The sequence below is a fragment of the Epinephelus moara genome, chromosome 7, assembly GCF_006386435.1.
Source record: "Epinephelus moara isolate mb chromosome 7, YSFRI_EMoa_1.0, whole genome shotgun sequence".
Taxonomy (NCBI): Eukaryota; Metazoa; Chordata; class Actinopteri; order Perciformes; family Serranidae; genus Epinephelus; species Epinephelus moara.
In genome coordinates, this window is record NC_065512.1 from 4,187,302 (window position 1) to 4,209,085 (window position 21,784).

The window sequence follows — 21,784 nt, forward strand, 5'->3', positions numbered from 1 at the left end:
AATAAATACCATGACAGGTTTTATGGCCTTTTATATTGGTACATGATCCAATAGTATTTATGTAATTTTCCAAACCTTTCTAAAGCACAGTTAAGAGGGGCTTTTGGTTTTTAAATATAAAATTCAGCAAGAATAATCAGTAGATTTATGATATATCCCTGTCCCTGAAATTTCCCATCACAGGCAACGAATCAGAATATTAACATAGAATAATGCAAAATATCTATATTCACAATGCTAACAGTTAATTTGTAAACAGAAAAAAGATGAGACACGGTTTCTGGATGAGTCGAACAAAAAATAAAAAATAAAATACAATAAATAATAAACAATTACATCAATATTCTTCTTAAATTTCTTTTATTTTGTGCACATACCTGCTACAACTTCCTTCCTGTTATGAACGTTGCTAAGAGACGCCCCAACAATACGTTTCCATGGCAACCGATATCTACTGCAGCTGCGTTAGATGAAGAAGACCTGTTTTAAGTATTACACAGCGATGGCGTTACCGTTTCTACCCGGGAATTCTCCCAACAAACAGGTAAGACTCACTGCTAACTACATTAAATATCTTTTACTGAAATGTTTTGACTTTCTTTAGCTCAGGTCAGTTTGTGTAACGTTAGCCTTACTACAGAAAAGTTAGCTTGCTAAAGTAGTTAGCAAGCTAGCTCCTGAGCTAACGAGCTAACTGTTTGAGAATGTAGCAGTTAGTTTATGTGGGTAGACAGCTGATAGAAAGCATGTTAGATACAAGTTAAAATGACAAAGGTAGCCGTTAGACACAGGTAAGGGTTATACTCACCTTGTGGTGACGTCACAGTACAGACACCTGATATTAGTTAAACCATAAAACAACAAACTGCTCAGCTCAGTAGGAATGTACCCTGAAAATAACATGGTTCACTTTTAAATAAAGACCAAATAACTTTGTTTTGGATTATTTATCATTTGTATTTTTATTCATTTATTTTTTGTGTGAAATATTTTATTTTTTCCCTTATTTTGGCTGACATCCTTTTTTCTCTTTTTGTCTTTTTTTCTGCGCAGTTTTATTCCCATTTACTTTGATAATATGAGGGACTTGCCTTATTGTTGTAATTATAAATTGTTCAATAAAGTATAGTAAAAAATAAAAGTTAAACCGTAAAATAATATGTAAGCAGTGATTTGGCTTTAGTGGAGATTCCAAGTTTTTTAAGTTTGCATTTCTACACTGAACAAGAATTTAAATACAACACTTTTTGGCTCCCATTTTTTTTTACAGGTTTACTCAATTTTTATGCACTCAGTATCTCAAGTTTCGATCACAAATTTGTTAAAAATCTGTTAGTGAGCACTTCTCCGTTTCCAATATAATCATCCACCTGACAGGTGTGGCATATCAAGATGCTGATATAACAGCATCATTACTACAGAGGTGTACCTCAGGATGGTCACAGTTAAAGGCCACAAAATGTGCAGTCTGTTATACAACATAACGACACAGATGTACAAGTTTTTAGGGAGTGTGCCATTAGCATGCTGACTGCAGAGATGTGTCCACCAGAGCTGTTGCCTCTCTGTAGTGAGTGTTCATTTCAGGACCATAACACGTCTCCAATGTTGTTTCTGTTGATCTGGCGGTACATCCAACCACGCTCACACACAGAGGTCAGTTACAGTGACAACCTGCTGTCAGGTCAAGACCCTGGTGAGGATGAGGAGCACGCAGATGAACCTCCCTGAGATGGTCTGTGCAGAAATTCTTTTGTTGCACAAACCAACTGTTGTGGATGTGGAGGTCCTGAGCTGGTGTGGCCACACATCTGTGGTTGTGGGGCTGGTTGGATGTACTGCCAAATGAACTGAAGCGACAGGTGTGACAGCCTGAAATGAACATGCAGTTCACTGGCGACTGCTCTGGTGGACATTCCTGCAGTCATCATGTTAATGACACGCTCTCTCAGAACGTGTCGTTGTGTTGTTTGATCAAACTGCACAGTTTAGAGAGACTTTTTATCGTGACCACCTGAAGATACATCTGTGTTGTAATGATGCTGTTTAATCTGCCACACCTGTCAGGTGGAGGGATAATACTGGAAAAGGAGAAGTGCTCATTTACACAGATTTGAACAAATTTGCAACCAGATAATTTGAGAGAAATAAATTTGTTAAGTACATAAAAAAGTCTTAAATCTGCAACTTAAACCTGTGAAAAATGGGAGCTAAAACGAAAGTGTTGTGTTTATGTTTTTAATACTTTATTACAACATTTCCTTTAACATCTTACAAATGTTTTGTACAAATCATTACTAAGTCCATTTCATATTTTTATGCTTTTCTTTTGTAAATTAAAGCTTCATACATAGAGGCAAGCAACCATGCACAATTACACGAGTTAAGAAAAAATAAAGTGCAAAAGTACAAAATATGTCATAACCCTCCTCTTTATTATTAACAAAACCAACAACAGTAATAGTTAAAATTTAATAAAGAAAGAAGGAAAAAAAGGTGTGCATTTAAATTTTTATGTTCAGTTTATTCATTTACATGTTTAATTATTTAATAACTGTTGTGCATTTGATATCAATAACTTGAGACTAATAAGTTGTTTTAATAGTTGTATACCACAGTAATCCCACATTACAGTATGTTTGATACCATCAAGGTTGGCAGTTAAGGAGAGATGCTTTTCTTTCTGTACTGCAGCTGGGGAAGGAGAGATTCCACAAATCCCAACATTTTGACTTTTCCAATGGAGTCCCGATGCTGGCTGGATCAGAGAAGCCGGGCATCGGAGGAGAGCTGTTAGTCGGCCAGAAGATTAAACCAAAGTATTCTGTCTACCCTAAAGGAGAGGGCAGTGCTTTACCATCATGGGTCGCCTTCGACAAACAGGTGAGCTGATCAGTTTTTGTGACAGACACTCTTATTTTTGTCCATAACAGTTGTATCGAGTATTTGTTTTATGAATTCACGCTACCATTTAGCAGTGGCTTTAAAACTTAATATGTTGCATACAGCACAGATAATGTATTATTTTAGTTCAAATCCATAATTTGACAACATCTCATTCAGAAAATACTCTTTACTTTTCCCCCTCCAGGCTCTGTGTTTTGATGCATACTTTCAGGAAGCTGTGCTCGATGCACGAGATGAGACGTACAGAATCAGGAAGTGTAAGATCTTCTTCTACCTGGAAGACGACACCATACAGGTGGTCGAGCCTGAGTACAAGAACAGCGGCATCCCTCAAGGTGTCTGTGACATCACAGAAATGTCTTGTGAATGTAGCTCACATGAAAATATTTGATTTATAAATATCATTTATGATGGGTAATTTATTGTGGGTCCCTTACCTCTGCTGTGTTCTTGGTCCTTGTGGCAGGAATATTTATTCGTCGCCAGCGTGTCCCACTGCCTCCCCCAGATGATGACCAGTTCTACAACATTTTTCATTTCAACATCAACCAACAGATGGTGCTGTACTCACGCACATTCACTGTGACCAACTGTGACGCTTTCACAAGGAGTTTCCTCACAAAGCTTGGGCTGCGTCTGAATAACCCTGCCAGTGTGCCTGATGACCCCTACTGCAGCCTCCGAGAACAGGTGGGCACCAGAGTCAGACCTGTTTTGATTTGTTTGTTTCAGGTTTTTTTTTTTTTACTATTTTAAGGCCTTTTCCTAAAAATCACACTGGCAGAATCAAGTCTTACATATAAAATTAGTTCACATCAAAATAAAAAAGCAGATAATATCTCGAAAAACAAGACACAGGTCAGATCAGATGTGGAACAAGTTTCCTTTTTTTTCTGATCAGGGACAAAACTACAAATATTTTCACTGTCAAACAATCTATTTTTTATTTTTTTAAAATAAATTATTAATAATTTAGTCAATAAAACATCAATAACACTAAAATATTCCATTCACTGTATTAATTAATCTTGAATAGTTAATAATTATTATTCTTAATTTTAATAATTATCTAAGTATTTTATAATATATTTTTGTATTTGTTAGATTAATTTATATTATTATAATTTAATCAACTTATTGTTTCAGTTTCAACTCTGCTGCACTGTTGATGCCCCGTTAAAAAACACTGATACCTACCCTTGAAAAATGTAATTACCAAAACAGTTTCTCTGATGCATGTGTGATCATATGTATTCTACATTTCACTCTGTCCCTCCTTCAGATTGAGAAAAGCATGAAGCCACTTCGGCCGTACGAGAGGCGCGACACCCTGAAGCAGTTCCTGGACCACGACCGTAAAGTCCTGCGCTTCAGCTGCTTCTGGGACGACACAGAGAGTGTGTTCGGGGACCCCCGGGAGCTCGTACTGCACTACTACCTGGCTGATGACACCATAGAGATCCTGGAGATTATCCCCCCAAACGCCGGGAGGGATACCGTGCCCAAATTCCTACGTCGCAGCAAACTACCTAAGGTGAGGCACCACGATAGGATCTGTTCAACAGGAGTGTCTCTGGGCCACGAGGCCTGTATTTGTTGTCAGGAAGAGGAAGTAAATGAAAACACAGGCTACAGATATTCCTGAATACTTTTGTCTCATGCATTTATTTATGTGTTACATTTTGATGCCTGCTGGCACGTTTTACATGTAGATGGTTATTCCAAACCTAAAGGCCTGCAGTGGCTCTCCTTCTGGTTGGATGACTTCTCTCCATCCTTCTCCCAAGTTCCCCTCCTTCACTGAGACCTCATTCACTCTGACAGGACGGCTGTGGCATCCAGGCTCCCTCAAGCATTTTGGCTTTCTCCTCCAGTTACCGACTGAAGCCTAATTCAACATGAAAGACAGCCAGGCCTCAATCATGTGTGTGTGTGTGTGTGTGTGTGTGTGTGTGTGTGTGTGTGTGTGTGTGAGTGTGTTTTCAGTCCAGTAATTTTGTTTGTTCTCATGCCTTTTATTAAATGTCAGCCCTAAAGGTTGACCAGAATCCACCATCCAATGGGAAATCACCACGTCCTTAAAGACAGATGACTTCCTCACTCTGTCTCTTTATTCTATTAGTCTGCCTCCCTCCCTGTCCATCTGTCTTTGGGTCTCTCTGTCTCTCTTTCTCCAGATGTGTGTGTCCATATTTGCATGCAGAATGCTGCTCACTTCTGTGAGGACCTTGGGTAATGTGTTTTGTGTAACAGAGTTTGTCTTTTCCTTCCTGTGGTTGTTTGTTGTTTCTCTGTAGCGTCCTCTGGCCCAGATGAAGCAGCCTGGACAGATCACAGACCGCACGGTGCTCAATGTGTTCGCCTCCTCAAGTCAGGGGAAACGCCACATACTGGACAGCCTCAATGTATGTCCTGTCTCAGCCATGCTCGAGTTACAAACATACTGACATTACAAACAAATTAAACATGAAATTCTGTATCTGGGCCAAGAAGGGACTTGGCAGGGAGCGAGACTGTCAGGCCTAAACCAAGCTGTTCTATACGGCCAAAGTTTGGGGACGCCCTCGTCCAATTAAAGTACAGTTTTGTTCCAATTCAATTGAAGGAGAGTTGTGTAGGATTTAGTAGCATCTAGTGGTGAGGTTGCAGATTGGGTGATATGGACAAAAATTCATATCTCAGTATTGTAATTTCTATGAAATGGGCCACATGTTTTCAGTTGCAAGTCAAAGCTACATTTGAGATGTCACATGCACTTTTATAAGAACAGACTGTGATCAAAATAAAATGCAAAGACAGGGAATTTATACCCCTGGTTGAAAATATACAGCTGCACAATAGTCGGCAGCGGGGTTTCTGTGAAGTGCCGTAAAGTTTTGTTGATTCAAAACACACATTAAACACACATTAAACATGGCTTAATAGAGACAGTTTCAAACACAAGTACACAAATCAGCTTCACTATAACTCGCAGCATTCACAGACAAACACTTGTCTTTATCTGGACACATTTTCCCCACAAATACAACATGCTAACGTTATTAGAACAAGCCTAAGGCATGTGCTTATGGCTCTGAACTTTTTAAATTTTAATGACAGTAAAACTGAGGTCATAATGTTTGGACCCAGTGGTGCCTCCAAAGCCCCTCTTGACCTGGGCTCTCTTGCTCCTTACGTCAAATCCACTGTGACAAATCTCGGGGTTAAAATCGATAATGGTTTTAAAATGGATCAGCAGATTAATTCAGCTGTAAAATCCAGCTTCTTTTAGTTAAGGATTTTATCAAAGGTTAAGCCTTTCCTTTCTTTTAATAATTTTGAGAGGGTTATTCATGCATTTGTCTCCACCCGACTTGATTATTGTCATGCTCTTTATGTTGGTGTTTTCCAGGCCTCCCTCTCTCGTCTCCAGTTAGTCCAGAATGCTGCTGCTCAACTATTAACTGGAGCACGCAGGCGAGAGCACATTTCCCCCGTATTGGAGTCCCTCCACTGGCTTCCTGTATATTTTAGAATCCAGTTTAAGATTTTATTGTTTACTTTTAAGGCTTTGAATGGGCTGGCCCCATCCTACCTTTACGTTCTTTTGCAAAAATGTGTTTCATCACGGTCATTGAGATCGGCGGCCAGATCACTTCTTGTTGTTGTTTTTAAATGTGCTATATGAATAAATTTGCATTGCATTTTACATTGTATAAATTAGCCTAGCAGCTAGTGAACTTTTCCTCTACTCATATGAAGCCAGGGACAACAGCAACATTTAACAAAGGTAACGTTCCAAAATTCAGCTCCATTACAGCTCACAAGGTTCACTGACAAAACAACTGTCTTATACTAAACACGTTTTCCAAACAAATACAACATGCTAACGTTATTAGCACAAGCCTATGGCATTTTACATTGTATAAATTAGCCTAGCAACTAGCAGAGTTTTCCTCTGCTCATATGAAGCCAGGATAAATCACACACAGAACTTTAAATGCTATTTTTGTGGAGGCTTTATTGTCTTCACAATTTATTGTTTCTTATCTGTGAAATTAAAGTAAATAAAAGCTTTGTTTCCACTGAGGGAAATGGTTTCAGCCTACAGAGACAGATATGTGTGTTTTGGCCATGCATTGTATTAGGCAAGCTTGTACCTGAGCACCACTTTGACTGAAACTAATCAGAGGCAGGTTTGACTCAACCAGTTTGAGCTGCATGTACAATTAATGTGCGTTCTGCTAAATTAAAAATGTTTACTAATGTCTCAGATGTCTTTCACTCATCTCATCCTATCCTCTGTCTTCTGTCTCCTGCAGACAGGAGCTGTCCAAGATGAGTTTTATAAGGACTGTGATCTGACTGTAGGAGGGGAGGTGAATGTGTGGGGCAGGAGAGTGATCATCACCGACTGTGACCAGTTCACCAAAGACTACTACCACTCCAAATACGGCATAGGTAACCATTGTCATTGATTTTGTTTTTATTTCAGTGCTGCTTTCAAACTGTTTCTTCAACCAAAATATGCAGCTTTATTACGTTTAAAGGATATATTTATGATGTTTTATAGACTAAATTATGGATCAAACCAGATCTCACATAACAAAATGCATAATATGTACATTCACACTGTCTTTGCCTCCTCTAATGACAGTGTGACATTTCAGCTGCTCATATATTTGAATGGATTTAATCTTGCTCCCGCCTGCAGTACTTCAATCTGAACACTGAGGGGCAGTAAGAGCAAACACCAACAGGAGCTGATACCTGCCTACAATACAGATTCCTTACTCTGAGGATGAAGTATGTTCATCTGTATATAGTTTATACAACAGCAATGATGTTCTTTCTTTAAAAAGCTCAACAAGTACTCTCCATGGAAACATTTACCACTGGAAAATCTCTTTCAACACAGTAAAAGGTTTTTTCCTTAACAAAAGAAACCTCTTAAGGGATTCTGTGCAACTGTGTAAGTCCCTCAGCTAAGGAGAAATTAAGCCTTAAGTGTCATACTTAAGAAAAAAACTTAAGGGGTTTTGCACAATTTTCACAATGGCCGCTATAGTCAGCAACTCCTCCTCAAAAAGCAGTGTTGGAAATACACAGATTTTCTTAAATTGTGGAACTGCTTAATTCAGTGTTTTTACTGGTTTAAATTACCGGCTCCATTTGTTTTGGAGAGAAAGAGTGGATAATTCAGCTCCCAGTAAAAACCTCCTGAACGTCTGGATCTTATATTATTAGAGAAAAAAGGTGAGCACACATTAGCAGGTGTTTGACGAGCCGAACAGTGTCAGAGAAACACTGATTTTTTAACGTCAAACTGCTTAATTCAATGTTTTTAGTGGTTTAAATTAGCTGATCTGTTTGTTTTGGAGAGGAAGAGACCTCTGCAGATAATTCGGCTCCTGGTAAAAACCTGCTGAACAATGAACACTGAGGGATTCTAACCAGGAAAAGTTTCAGCACCACTAGACGACACTAAATCCCTCTAAATCTTCCGTACTGCTTCTTTAAGTACAGTACTTGAGTAAATATACTTAGTTACATTGCACCACTGGTAGCCAATATAAGTTCTGTTTCACGGTCGCTCCTTGGTCGAGGGATGTTAATGTAAGAAGTAATTGTATGTAGTTCAGCACCACTGTTCATCTGTCATCAGATACTCTGGCCCCCAGTGTTCATATTTGTTGATGCCTCCACAGTTAAAGGCACTGGGGGCCACAGGAGGCACGCTGCTCCCCAGCAGGAGAAACCCAAGCTGGTCCTGGTTGTGTCTGCCACCCTGGGCAGGATTTGGGGCTTGCAGCATTCGTCACAGTAGCAGAGCAGGCGGAGTCGCCAGTGACAGGCTGCTGTGATGGAGCGTTCTGTCTGACTCTGAGCAGTCAGAGGTCAGCTCAGGGTTACAGTCGGACCCAGGCGGCTCTGCTCCTGCATGGATGGATTACCTGCTGCCCTCTGATGAACTCAGCCCTCCACCTGGGTTTCTTTCTTCTTTAAAGTGTTTTGTCTTTTCTTTCTCCTTCTTCCTGTTAGAGGACTTCACCCCAGTGCAGTACAAAGCTCCCCCAGCCCCGAAGCCCCCGAGGCTTGTGCCCCCCTACAACGGCTTTGGCTCAGAGGAGGACTCGCTAAGCTCCTGCCAGGGCCTGCTGCCCAAGCCCCCACAGAAAGATTTCCTCAAGTTCATGGAGAAAGACAGGTTGGATGAGTTGTAGTCACAGTCACAATCGAATTACTCACTGAAATGTTTGTGTGCGTTAGTGGCAACCCCCAACTCTGCTGCGTGTACGTCCCCATAGATGCGGCCTAGACAGCAATGTGCTGAACTTTCGCGCCAAGATGGTGACCAGCGATCCAGTTGACAGAGACAGGGTGTTCATCATCTCCTTCTACCTCAGCGATGACTCCATCAGCGTGTTTGAACGTCCGCAGAGGAACTCAGGTAAAAAACGTTTGGACCATAACGGCAAACAAACTGCTCCGAGGACTGGAGATACAAATCTATGACTCTCATGGTAAACATTTGGTTTGTCAGAGTCAGTTTCCACTTCCAGAACTGTTTGAGAACAGATGAAACAGATGACGTTCAGTTCGTAGACCTACTTTTAAAGGGATGGGGATTTTCCCTCCAGTGTAAATCAGGATTTGACAGTATTTTTTTACAGTGTAAGATGAATAATATGTCATGGGTTAAAGGAGCGTTCAGCAGGGCTCCAAAATGAGATATCCAACCACTGCAACAAAACCAGTAGTGATTCAAATTTGATTTAGATTTAAGTTCAATTTAAAAGTTAAAACATGTGATCTAAAAAATAAACGCCAGTGCTTTAACTGTGGACCAAGTTGTAAAGTTGATTTTCAGCGAAATGAAAATAAATTAGTGATGATTTAACGCCGTCCTCCCCTCTGTCACACAGGTGTGCTTGGTGGGAAGTTTCTGGAGCGCAGCCGTGTGAAGAAGCCCGACCAGGAGCTGTTTAAGAGCGAGCTCTCTGAGTACTTCACAGCTCAGGATCTGTACGTCGGAGCGACCCTCTGCCTCAACAATAAAAACTTCCAACTCCTGGATGCTGATGAATACACCCTCAACTACATGGAGCAACATGCTGAGGAGGTAGGGAGGAAGTATTTGTTTCTTGTGGTTTTCTAAAGTTTACGTGGGGTTTCATATCAAAGGATTTAATGTCGCCAGCAGTGGTGGTCTTTGGAGCAGGTTGATTACAGCCTTTGTTCTGTGGTGGTACCAAATGCTTCATGTGATGACAGACTGAATGTGTATTTATCCGCAGTTCCCCAAAGCCAACGTGGGAAACATCCTCAGTAAACTGCGGTCCGTTCCGGAGGAGAAACAGAGTGAGATCAGGAAGTTTCTGACTCTGAGTGACCCCGGCAACTCCGGCTTCATCCCCTACGAGTCCTTCAGGTACAGTAATACAGCCAGATTTAAGTTAGAGTTAGATTTAAGTATGTAAGTATGTAAGATCTAATCATAAAGTGTAAACCGTGTTAACATTATGGTGGTAATTTTCAGTTACATGTGTGTATAACCAAAAGGAACAAATCAGGTAGGTGGCAGGAAGCTTAGATAGACGTACTCACTGAAGTACAAATGATATCAAGTAATTACCGTCCAGTTCAAAGAGCTTAATATGTCTGGAAGAACTGACAAAAGGATGCAAAGAGGAAGTCTATACATACTTGGTCTAAAGCTGTCGTTGGTAACGTTTATAAAAATACCTCTTCTTCAGCTTGAGGTTTTTGCGAGTCTGTGAACGCAACACAGGCACAACTCTTCCTTTTTTGCTCAGCAGCACTTTGAGGAGTTCTGAGTCGGGGGGTGGATAATTGATCGGTCGATCCAATCCGATCTGATTCCACGAATAAAATCAGCTTCACGTCAGCAGAACCAGTTTCATTGGTATTCAACAGCACAGTACATCACACATCTTCCTAGTAAGTTAACAAGGCTAGGAAATACATCAGCTGAGTGCAAGAGGAATTTATAAACTTTGCCTTAGACATTCAAGATTGCCAGGGTGGGCAAAACCAAATCCAAGCAGCAGACGGTGACGTGGACCGGCGTACATCTGCACCGGGATTTACTCACAGCAACAATGTGCTTTACTTGCTGCACACGATGCACCAGCCCGACATGGGGGGGTCAAAGGAGACTGGAAAAACAACTGCGGCCCACTAGCAGGTGCCCATTATCACCTAATCACTGTCAGTGCACCAGATACAGGTCTGGCTGGACCAATTTGGTCAGACAAGATCGACCGTCCAGAAGTTTACAGCCATAACAGTAACAGAATCTTGATTCATATTTAATCAGCACTGACTAGTTTGACAGTTTTACCACAGTTCACAAGCAGCTGTGTTAGAGACTCCTCAGCTCTCATTGGTTGTTGTCATTCAGCTGCGGTGGTTTCTTTCAAATTCCATTAGAAACACTTCGAGGAGGAGGAACATGATATATTTTAAAGATTATCTGTCCCATACTACTGTTAGGATGTAGATTCAGTTTCAGCAAATATGACAAAAACATTTATAAAAGTTACCAACTACAGCTTTAAACTGAGGACTGTGAGATGTGGTTATGTCGTGTCAGTCTTTGTGTGTGATTGTATTTATATGTGTGTGTGCCTGTATGCACCGCAGGGGCCTGCTGAGCGGCCTGGACTGCGGTCTGTCTGAGCACGAGGTGCTGGTGCTGGGCCGACATCTCTCAGAGCGCGAGCAGCCTGAGGTGGACGTGGGCCTGATGCTGGCCGTGGCCCAGGACTTCCTCAGGAAGAAGCACTTTGAAGAGCTCCCTCACATGGCCAGAGCCTTCATGCACAGCGACCGACACAAGTAGGCGGATGCACAAACACACACACAAACAGATGTTAGCTAAAGACAAAATTGTGTTGCAACAGAAACACACACAGGCAGCGTCACAACAAGACATCAATCGTGCAGTCAGTGGCCCCACATCTCAGAGCAGCGATTAGTTCCAGCAGTGTGAGAGTGGAGCATTGGAACCAGATGGACCCTGAAGACCTGTATGGCATGTAGCTCTGCAGGCCACAGGACACACACACACTTGGTCTCTTCCTGTATTTGTGTCTTTCTCTCTGCCTGTCGCCTTTCTTTTCTTTTATGCATAAAATCACATGTTTAATACACGTAGACACAGAACTGCTCGTCCATAGTTGCTGGAATTGAGGGTCAACGGAGCCACGAGGTTAAGCTGACTGGTCTGTGTGTGTGTTGTGTTGACACTCTCAGTTAGTGTCAGATTGTTCATCAGCGTCCCTGTAATGAAGATGGCATGACAAGAATGGGCCTCTGGAGCGTCTGGCATCACATTGGACAACAAGTGTGGTCTTAGAGGACAAGCATCCCCTGTTTCACATTATTGTCTTCATACACATTCAGTCTGAGACATTTTTATATACATAATTTGTTGACACATGAGTGTGAGCTTTTTAAAATATCAGCAACTCATTGCTCTGATATTATGTGTTTAACTTGTCAGCAGTGACTAATGATGCTGCCCAGTGGTTATTAAATATCCCAAAATGTGGATTGTTTTCAGTTTATAGTCTCTCAGGCTGCTGTCAGCCCTAGAGTCGTCTCCTTTGGTCTGAATCAGGGACTCATGTAGTTCCAAAGTTGTATAATTGCCTAGAGTTGGTTCGTGTTCTCACGGCAGCATTTACAAGAGGACCAGATCAAATGCCTTGTGTGAGAAAGCTGCTCTTGATTGGTCAGAATTTCCATGTGGGAAAAATCCAGGAAGTAAAGCAAACGTTGAAGAAGAGTACACTTGCAAGATAAATGTGACACTTTCTAATGTCACAATGGAGGGACAACTACGCAGGTTGATTTTAGCGCTGCTCATCGTGGACTATATTGCTGTCATTGTTCATTTTAGTCAAACCATACAGTTTGAAAACGAGGCGCGGCTCCAACTAGAAAACAATGTTTTGATGCATTGGATGTGCTGAATGTGCATATTAAGGCAGTACAGGAGGAGGTGCACATTAATAATCCTCCAGGACTGGAACATGCTCATGTTTAACCCAAACAATGTGTCATGTGACTGCAGTTGCTTCACATCCAGGTGGGAACACCTTCTCACTGAGACCATCTCTTCAAGAAGACCTGAGTGTGATTGCTGTGTTCACACCTGCCCAAACACACTGCACTGAGGGGGCAAACAAACTTGAGTTTGATTGAATCAAACCAAACAGGGCAGGAGTGAAAGCAACCCGAAGGCAGTGGTTCCCAAGTGGTCCAGCTACGGGGTCCAGATTTCTCCTGAGTCATTAGTTCGAGGTCCCACAGTGTAATACATTCTGCATCGTATTTTGCTGTTTCTGTTAAGTAGCTGTCCATTAGTCACTCACTCTACAGCAGGAAACAGCACATCAAAATAAAAGCTCTGTGCTGGAAATTTACTGTACATAAAAATAAAGTGTTTTTTTTTCTTCTTCAAACTTGACACAATTGCGAGTCACAAAATGTCCACTTGGACTCCTGTGAACTCATAAAATTCACAGGAGTAATAAATTAATAATAAAGTTGGTGGTTGAAGGCCAAAAGTCAAGGTCACTGTGACCTTGTCTGTGTCATTTTTGTGACTGTGTTATCTCAAGGACATTCAGCGGGAATGTTACAAATTTGGCACAAATGTTTACTTGAACTCAGCAATAAACAGATTAGATTTTGGTGGTCACAGGTCAAAGGTCACTGTGACATTACATCAGTCTTGTTGTCATGAACACAATATCTCAAAAACACCTTGAGGGAATTTCTGTGAATTTGGCACAAACGTCCACTTTGAATGAAAGATGAAGTGATTAGAATTTCAAGGTCACTATGACAGCATAGTCACATTGTCATGAAAGTGATATCTTAAGAACATCTCGAGGTAGTTTCTATAAATTTGGCACAAACTTGGACTCAAGAATGAAATGAAAAGAATTTCATGGTCGAAGGTCAAAGGTCACTGTGACCTCGCAAAACATTCTCATGGCCAAAACTCAAGAACTCATTTGCTATTTCTGACAAAATGTTACACAAATGTCTAATAGTATAAAATAATGAAGTGATGACATTTTATATCCAAAAGGTCAAAGGCCAACTTCACTGTGACATCACAATGTTTTCCATAAAACATAAAACGACCAGATGTGGTTTTCTTATGCTGGATGTGTTGTGTCTCCAGGACTGGCCGTCTGTCCACCAAAGAGACAAGGACCATCTGTAAGGCCTTCAAGCTCCCTCTGCCCGAGAACCTGCTCGGAGGTCTGCTCAGCAAGTAAGAGCCCACTAATCACCACACAGCTCGCTGTAGAACAGTTCAAGGTCCCACTGTGTCCTCAGAATGGTTTTTAATGATGCATTTTCACTCACTGTAAAGTAAATCTCAGCTCTTTGCCCAGAAGTTTTTTCCTGGCATGGTTGAAAAATGTCTGAAGCAGCATTTAGACTGATTACCACTAAAAAATGATGCATTGGAAGTCGAGCAAAACAACTTCATTTAAACAGAGGGAGAGCTGTCGTCTGTTATTCTGAGGTTTCTAAACAGCATGTTCTTGTTTCCAGTTGTGGAATGTTACTAACAGTGTTGAGCATGTAATGCATTACATATTACTGGTTACCTTCATTTTAAAGTAATAAGTTACTTGATAATTTTACTCTCTGTGTAGAGTAATGCGTTACAGAGGGACGGGCAGACAGAGAATCAGAGTCTGATCAGTTATGAGATATGGATAAATATTTGTGGACCTATAAATGATACACAATAGACAAATGCTGAGTTTAGCACAACAAATGGATTGGCATGTGATTCGGTTAGTATGACATGCTAACGGACGTTTGACGGCATCACCCAGATGTGCTGATCACTGGGACGAGAAACAGACCAAAGCCCAACTCCTTATCCCTGCTGCTTTCAAACAGGGGCGTTAAAGCAGAGCAGAATACATTTTAGACGTTATAGGTATGTGAATGTAAAACACATTGAACATGCTAACAGTATGTCATCACCCAGATGTGCCAATCACCAGCACTCTTCTATAATGTTATCTGTACTGACATGACGACACAAAAACCTTTGGGAATGTGTTTCGTGGTGGCACACTGTAGAAAATGGCTGTAAGAATTACTGTAACACATTACTTTTGTAACATGTTACCCCCAACACTGGTAACCCCAGATTCACTCTCGTTTGGCATTTCTCCTCATTAGATATGTGTTTATTTTGCGCTGTGTCTCTTGGATACATGCTGATTACGGTCTGGTTGCTACCTGTTATAAAGCCCTGACCTCACCTGAGTGCTGCGGGGGTTACACACCTATCAACATCACGAACACAGAAAATAAGAAGAAAATAATAAAATCCAGGCATAAAAATACAGTGCCACACTGTGATGATGGAGAGGGATCACTGCTGTTTGAGTCTATACATTGTTTTTTTTTGTTATTTTTAGGAAAATACTGCATAATATATCTTTAATAAAATGATCTGGGCACTTCTTCTACCACTGCCTGTTTCTAATCTGGATGCATGTCTGCTGTAGGTTTGCAGAAGGAGACGAGATCGACTACCACGCCTTCCTGGCTGGCATCAACTGGATGGAGCAGCTTGCTCCCCCCGTCATGCCCGAAGACTCCTTAAAGGTGAGACAGGGGAAGGAAGCAGCAGACAAGTGGGGAGGGAGAAAACTTTTTTTATATGAGAGTGGATTGGAAAGCACAGTAAGTGATTTCCCAGTGTGTGCACAGATTTTTAAACAGTTGTAACTGAAAATCAATCTAAATTTTGCCGCTACCTGCGATGACTCAGTGGAGCAGTGAGCCAAAAGCAGAATGAAGTGAGTGGGAAGGAATGGTCAAATAGACAAGAGGGCAATATATCGTGCACAGACACTGACGTTAAAGAGAGACAGAGACACACACACACACACATACACACACACACACACTCACAGAGGTGGTCAAAAAGGAAGGAAGTAGCTCCTTTGTTCTTCTCCCCTGCATTTGTATCTTTCCTGTGTAATGCTGATTTAGTATGCTTTGCCATAGCCAAATCTAAGCAGAAACAGGTGAGCAGGAGAGATATACAACATGGCATGACAACAAAGGGAGAGTGGACTGAATCTGTGTGTGTGTGTGTGTGTGTGTGTGTGTGTGTGTGTGTGTGTGTGTGTGTGTGTGCGCGCGCAGTGCTAACTTAATTCTCCGTTTCCCTCTGTCAGGGGTTTCCAGCTGCTCTGTTTGTCGCTGTGTTCTCAGCCTGAACTATTTGCTCAGTCTCTGCTCAATCTTTGAAGGTTATTGCGCCTCACAGCGAGGACACAGCAGTGATGTCATGTTGTCAGACTCAGATTAATTAACTGCTCCCCGGGCCTTTCTGGTCTTTGCTGCAATACATATTCTGTTTGGTACTGCCAGTCTTCTCATTACGTTCATTATGTTCTTTCTTTCTAATCATAATATCCATCTTGGGACCAATTCAAAAAAAGGCCTGCTTTAAAGAAATAGCTTAATTACATTTGTCCTCTAATGTTGAAACAAAGTTATTTTGTTTTCTAAGTATGAGGTTTAATCAGTCTAATGGAGGTTGTTCAGTGTATAACCTACAGCAGACGTCTGTCTCCCAGTTTGGAGAAGCAACAGGAGTGCAGATACGGAAGCTAAGCAGTGTACTGCTGTGGAGGGGTCAGCAACAAAATGTACTTTAGCCACCTAAAAAAATCAATAATAGTTTAAGTGTACACTATATTAAGAGTATTTTCACCACTTTACCTTTTCATCAGACAGGATGTTCCAACAGGCAAGCCTTTAATGGCTACAGTTCCTCGTCTGTGCTCTCGTCAAAGCCAGACTCCACTGACAGTGGAGTTATTTGACTCACTGAACTCAGGAGCTGCTGGTGTACTGGAGTCTTGATCACTTAGGGCGTGTACACAGCCCAACAACATCTTGAGACAAACGGTAGCAAGTTAGCTAAAGTAACGCTACATTAACAGAGGGTTAATACTAATAATAGTAATAATAACTTTATTTCTATAGCGAGCAAGAGTTACAAAGTGCTTCACAGTACAATGTCATACTGTATGAGGAAACAAAGAAGTAAAAGAACATCATTTACAGAAAATGCAATTTAAGAGTAATATATTTCAGTCAGGAACACTTTAGTCAAAGAAAACTTTATTTCCATTGCAGTATTATATTTGGTGCAGTATTTGGCGGTATGGCTCTGTTCTGGGGCCCCTCTGCCTATCCTCAGGCCTACGCAGAAGGCCTCCTCCATGCACGTGGAAAGCATAAGGGCTCATTTATGCTCAACGTTAAATACGGATCCGGATACAGACGGAGCCTTCTGTCCGTGCTCTGCGTTCATTTTGTCCGTATTTCTGCACGTTTCCATAAAGCTTATGGATACGGGCCAAACGGAGCAGTACCACCGGGAACCGTGGGGGCAGTGTTGCTGTCACTACCCGATACGTAGCTCTAGTGAGACACAAAGAAGAAATAACAATTCAATTTCTCTCATCGGCAGTACTAGAGAAAAGAATTCTCCGTCCTCCAGTCGCGATGTATTTAACGGCCTCACCGACTACCTCCTCCTACCATGCTGCCTCTGTTTTTGTCTTTTATGCAAGAGGTACATTATCAATATCTCCTCCACAGTCGCCATGTTTGTTTTTGAGTTTGTTGTTGTCATAAACTTTTGACGCTGGGCTGCCCCCTGGTGGATATATTGGTTAATATCCATGCCAACGTAAAGGGCGCAGGGAAGTATGTGGGCAGTGACGGTAACATCGTTTGAAACGGACATATACATTTTTGTATGTAAAGGGAGCATAAATGAGCCCTAAGGCTGAGAGAGCACACTTGTCTGCCCTTCCACGTGCAAAAGAGGAAAGCATGAGGCAGAGAAGCAAACCTTCCTGCCCTTCCATGTGCCTACATGGAAAGCCTAAGGCAGGGGGAGCAGCAGCAAAGACCCCCATGAAGCATGATCACCTTTGTTTTAAGTCTGGACCGTGGAACATTCAACAACATTTGGTTCTCTGATCTGAGGGATCTTGGAGCAGAATAGGGTGTTATGAGTTCTGAAATGTAAAGCGGAGCCAGACCATGAAGGGATCTGAAAGTAATTAATAGAACATTAAATTGAATTCTGTACTGAACAGGGCGCCAGTGTAATTCAGCCAGGACTGTAATGAGATGTTCCCTACGTTGAGTATTTGTGAAAAGTCATGCTGCAGCATTCTGTACCAACTGTAAACGGTTAACTGATGCGTTGTTAAGGCAAGTAAATAGGGAGTTATAGTAATCTAAGCGTGAGAAAATGAGGGTGTGGATAAGCTGTTCAGCTGTGGATTTGGAAAGTATTGGTTTGACCTTGGCAATACAGAGTTAACGAGCTCTCCCCCGCAACCATTTTAAACGCCAATAACACAAACAACATAACTGATTGAGGCAGCAGTAGACCAGCAGCATCTGTGCTCATCAATGTTAATTCACTGTTTTTCTCAATGGAGTCTGGCTTTGAGAGGACGTATACCACGGCTTCAGCCCCCTGTTGGAAGTTGCTGTCTGACGGTAAGCTAAGGCAGTGAAAATATTCTAAATGTAGCGTAAATACATTATCAAACTCCAGCCTGCCTCTCCAAATTGGGGATGTGTTAACATCTGCTGTATCCCTTGGATAAGTACCTCAAACAACCCCACCTCAAAACATCTGAACTATCCCTTTAAGAACAACCCTCACTTTTCAAACTGTAAGCAAAGCAGTGTTATTTACATAGCACATCTTTTACACTGACAACTTAAGGAGCTTTTCAAGTTGTACAAAGTAGTTAAAACAGAGTAAGAGAAATAAAGGAGAGATCTGTCTCAGAGAAGGAATAACTAAAGTTAAAATGTTAACAGGCGAGCAGCAAATAGTAAAACCTAAGTGGAGACTGAAATACTTAACATTTGGCAACACTGAACAGAAAAGAATTTAAATGTGTGCTGAGCTGTGTAGTGACTCGAGTGTTTCTGTCGTCTCCAGTTTGAGGTGAACGCGAGGTTTGACGCCGGTGAGGCTGCAGTGAAAAACGTCAACTACTCGTCCCTTCTGGAGGACGTGTTCAGCTTTCCCTCCAACACCGCTGACCCAACAGCCACCGCCTCAACATAGACACAAGGTTTTGCCTCACAAACACAAACACACACTGTTTGTTCCTCAATTAAAGAACACAGTCTATCATCTAAGCAGCGTCTTTGTTGTCTTTGTGTGTCATGATGGAGATGTGGGTAAGATGTGTCTGGATAATTAGAAAGTTTGTTTTCTGGTATTAATGAATAATTTGGCATTAATGATTTGCTCAAGCGTGAGCTAACACAGTTCAGTTAACTGGAAAATTAATGCTTTAGGGGGACATGTTCTGAGAACACAGATGTTTTTTGGTGTACTTGTGTGTGTGTTAACATGAGTTGGTGTGGATCCCTTCGAGACATGGTGAAAGACACAAGGCGTTGAAGCAGAACCATGTTTCAGCTCTGGGCAGCGTGTGCTCAGACACATTATGATTATAGGATCGTCCACTGTGTCCTCCAGCACTGTGCTAAGTTGATAAGAGGGGACATTGTCCTTGGAGTGAATGATTAGTGCTTTACGTTGACCGTACGTTGGCTACATTTACCAATAAGACAGAAGCCATTCATATGTGTGGAGACCACAGACAGAGATGGGCTATAATGAGTCCAAAAGCCAGGCCAAACAGACCTCATATGTTTAAACCTCACATGTTAAAGCTGGAGTTTGGGATATAACGTATACATGAACATCAGTTAGATTTGGGTCTAATTCAGACAGTTGCCACCAGGGTAACCTCTCTGTATTTCTGCGTTTACGTCAACCAGCTAGTTCTAAACGGCGCAGGATTGGGGGAGAGACCTTAGCGATGGAGCAGCAGCTAGGGAGACAGAAAATTACCTCATTTGACGACGCAATTCCTTAGTTTATTCTTTCCATCTATTCTAACACTGTTGAGAGGCTCGCCAATGCATTGCAGACACTTCTCAGACATCTAACAGTAGCAGTAGCTCAGTCCATAGGGACTTGGGTTGGGAACCGGAGGGTCGCCAGTTCAAGTCCCCGTCCGGACCAAAAATATGGAGCGTGGACTGGTAGCTGGAGAGGTGCCAGTTCACCTCCTGGGCACTGCCGAGGTGCCCCTGAGCAAGGCATCAAACCCCCCAACCGCTCAGAGCGCCTGTCATGGGCAGCCCACTCTGACATCTCTCCACTTAGTGCATGTATAGGTCCAGTTTGTGCATGTGTGTGTTCGGACCTGTGTGTAATTGACAACAGAGTGAAAAATTGAATTAATAAAGTATATAAAAAAAATTAAAAAAAATAACATGCTAAATATGTGGAGCTGTCGGGGACAACGTCAGTGAGCTAAAGCCACCGACAAAACAACTGTCTTATACTAAACATGTTTTCCAAACAAATGCAACAAGCTAACATTATTAGCACAAGCCTATGGCATTTTACATTGTATAAATTAACCTAGCGACTAGTGGAGATTTCCTCTGCTCATATGAAGCCAGGATAAATCACACACAAGACTTAAAATGCTATTTTTGTGGAGGCTTCATTGTCTTCACAATTTATTGTTTCTTATCTGTGAAATTAAAGTAAATAAAAGCTTTGTCTCCGCTGAGGGAAATGGTTTCAGCTTACAAAATAGACATGTCAACAGTGTTCGTGTAATTACTCTCACTGCCTGAGGGGGGAGACAAAAGCTCCACATTGCAGCTTTAAGGTAGAAAAGTAAAAAGCGTTATTTTATGTCCTTTTTGTTTTCAGCACCTGTTTGAGACTCTTTGAGGCTCATTGCAGAATCAGAGGTTTAATGTTAATGACAGTTTATCTCTTATATGAACTGGATGAAAACATACAGAGAGGTGAGTAAATTAGACCTTCAGAGGTCTAATTTACAAGGAACAGCAGCCTCATCGTGTGTGTGTGTGTGTGTGTGTGTGTGTGTGTGTCTGTCTGTCTGTCTGTCTGTCTGTCTGTCTGTCTGTCTGTGTGTGGCGGTGTTAGACTATAAAAAGGCACAGGTTGTTCAGGTTGAGGCGCCACTGTAATCAGAGCCTGCACTGCAAATTCTCGTCAGGGGATGAGTCAAACATTAGGTAATCAACCACCCAATCCCCCTCTGTGTAACCAGCGCACACACACATCACACACACACGCACCCGTCCTGCCTCACCCCCTTCACACTGAGCACTGAAACAGTGCATTACATCACCGCGGGCATTATCAGGTCCCCTCTGCCTGCTTTCACACATACTAAAATATTAGCTTCCTCACTCACCCACCGCCAAAACACAAAGGGTGACGTCGATGCGGTTGGCGGTGGCAGGGAGCTTCCTGACTGGCCTTTTTTTGCCTGGCAAGGCTCGCTGTGAGAGAGGGAGGACGGCCAGGGAGGAACTCCCCTCCCTCCTCGTCCACTGCTCCTCTCCCTCCTGTCAGTCTTCGTCTCTGTGCACCCACTCATCCCATTTTCTGCCCTGTCATGCTCTGTGGCACAGCAACAGCCAGCTGAATGAGTTGCATCCTCATCATTTGGAATCTGGCTGCAATGCATGATGTACGGGCGACAAATATGTATGTTGATTTTTATATATAGTACCAATTAAAGGTCATGAAATCCCATTAAAAGACCAACACCAACCTGTGGCTTTCAGCGCTGAGCTCAGGCAGTGCAACAGCGTGACTCATGTGTTTTTAATAGTTATTGGACAATGGAGCTCAGTGACACAGAGGAATAAGATATACAGACAGCACCACAAGTTTTGGTCTTTTGATAGAAAATATGTC

The 21,784-nt window shown here is 41.9% G+C and overlaps 1 protein-coding gene across 1 annotated transcript; it reads left to right on the plus strand.

Annotated features, from left to right (window-relative positions):
- Positions 1-437: 437 nt before the first annotated feature.
- efhc2 (EF-hand domain (C-terminal) containing 2) lies at positions 438-19,147 on the plus strand. The gene is made up of 15 exons (XM_050048432.1): positions 438-544; positions 2,695-2,883; positions 3,092-3,242; positions 3,374-3,597; positions 4,190-4,441; positions 5,205-5,312; positions 7,209-7,347; positions 8,929-9,094; positions 9,195-9,337; positions 9,813-10,009; positions 10,185-10,318; positions 11,554-11,748; positions 14,111-14,203; positions 15,468-15,567; positions 18,956-19,147. Exons 1-15 carry the CDS (start codon positions 470-472, stop codon positions 19,082-19,084), a joined length of 2,295 nt encoding a protein of 764 aa, XP_049904389.1. The 5' UTR covers positions 438-469; the 3' UTR covers positions 19,085-19,147.
- The last annotated feature ends 2,637 nt before the right edge of the window (positions 19,148-21,784 follow it).

Bases quoted from the DNA above. Each gene is read 5' to 3' on its own strand.
- efhc2 (XM_050048432.1), top strand. From the start codon at position 470: ATGAAGAAGACCTGTTTTAAGTATTACACAGCGATGGCGTTACCGTTT. The intron at 3,598-4,189 runs GTGGGCACCAGA...TCCCTCCTTCAG, and splicing joins ACTGCAGCCTCCGAGAACAG to ATTGAGAAAAGCATGAAGCC. The intron at 9,095-9,194 runs GTTGGATGAGTT...ACGTCCCCATAG, and splicing joins AAGTTCATGGAGAAAGACAG to ATGCGGCCTAGACAGCAATG.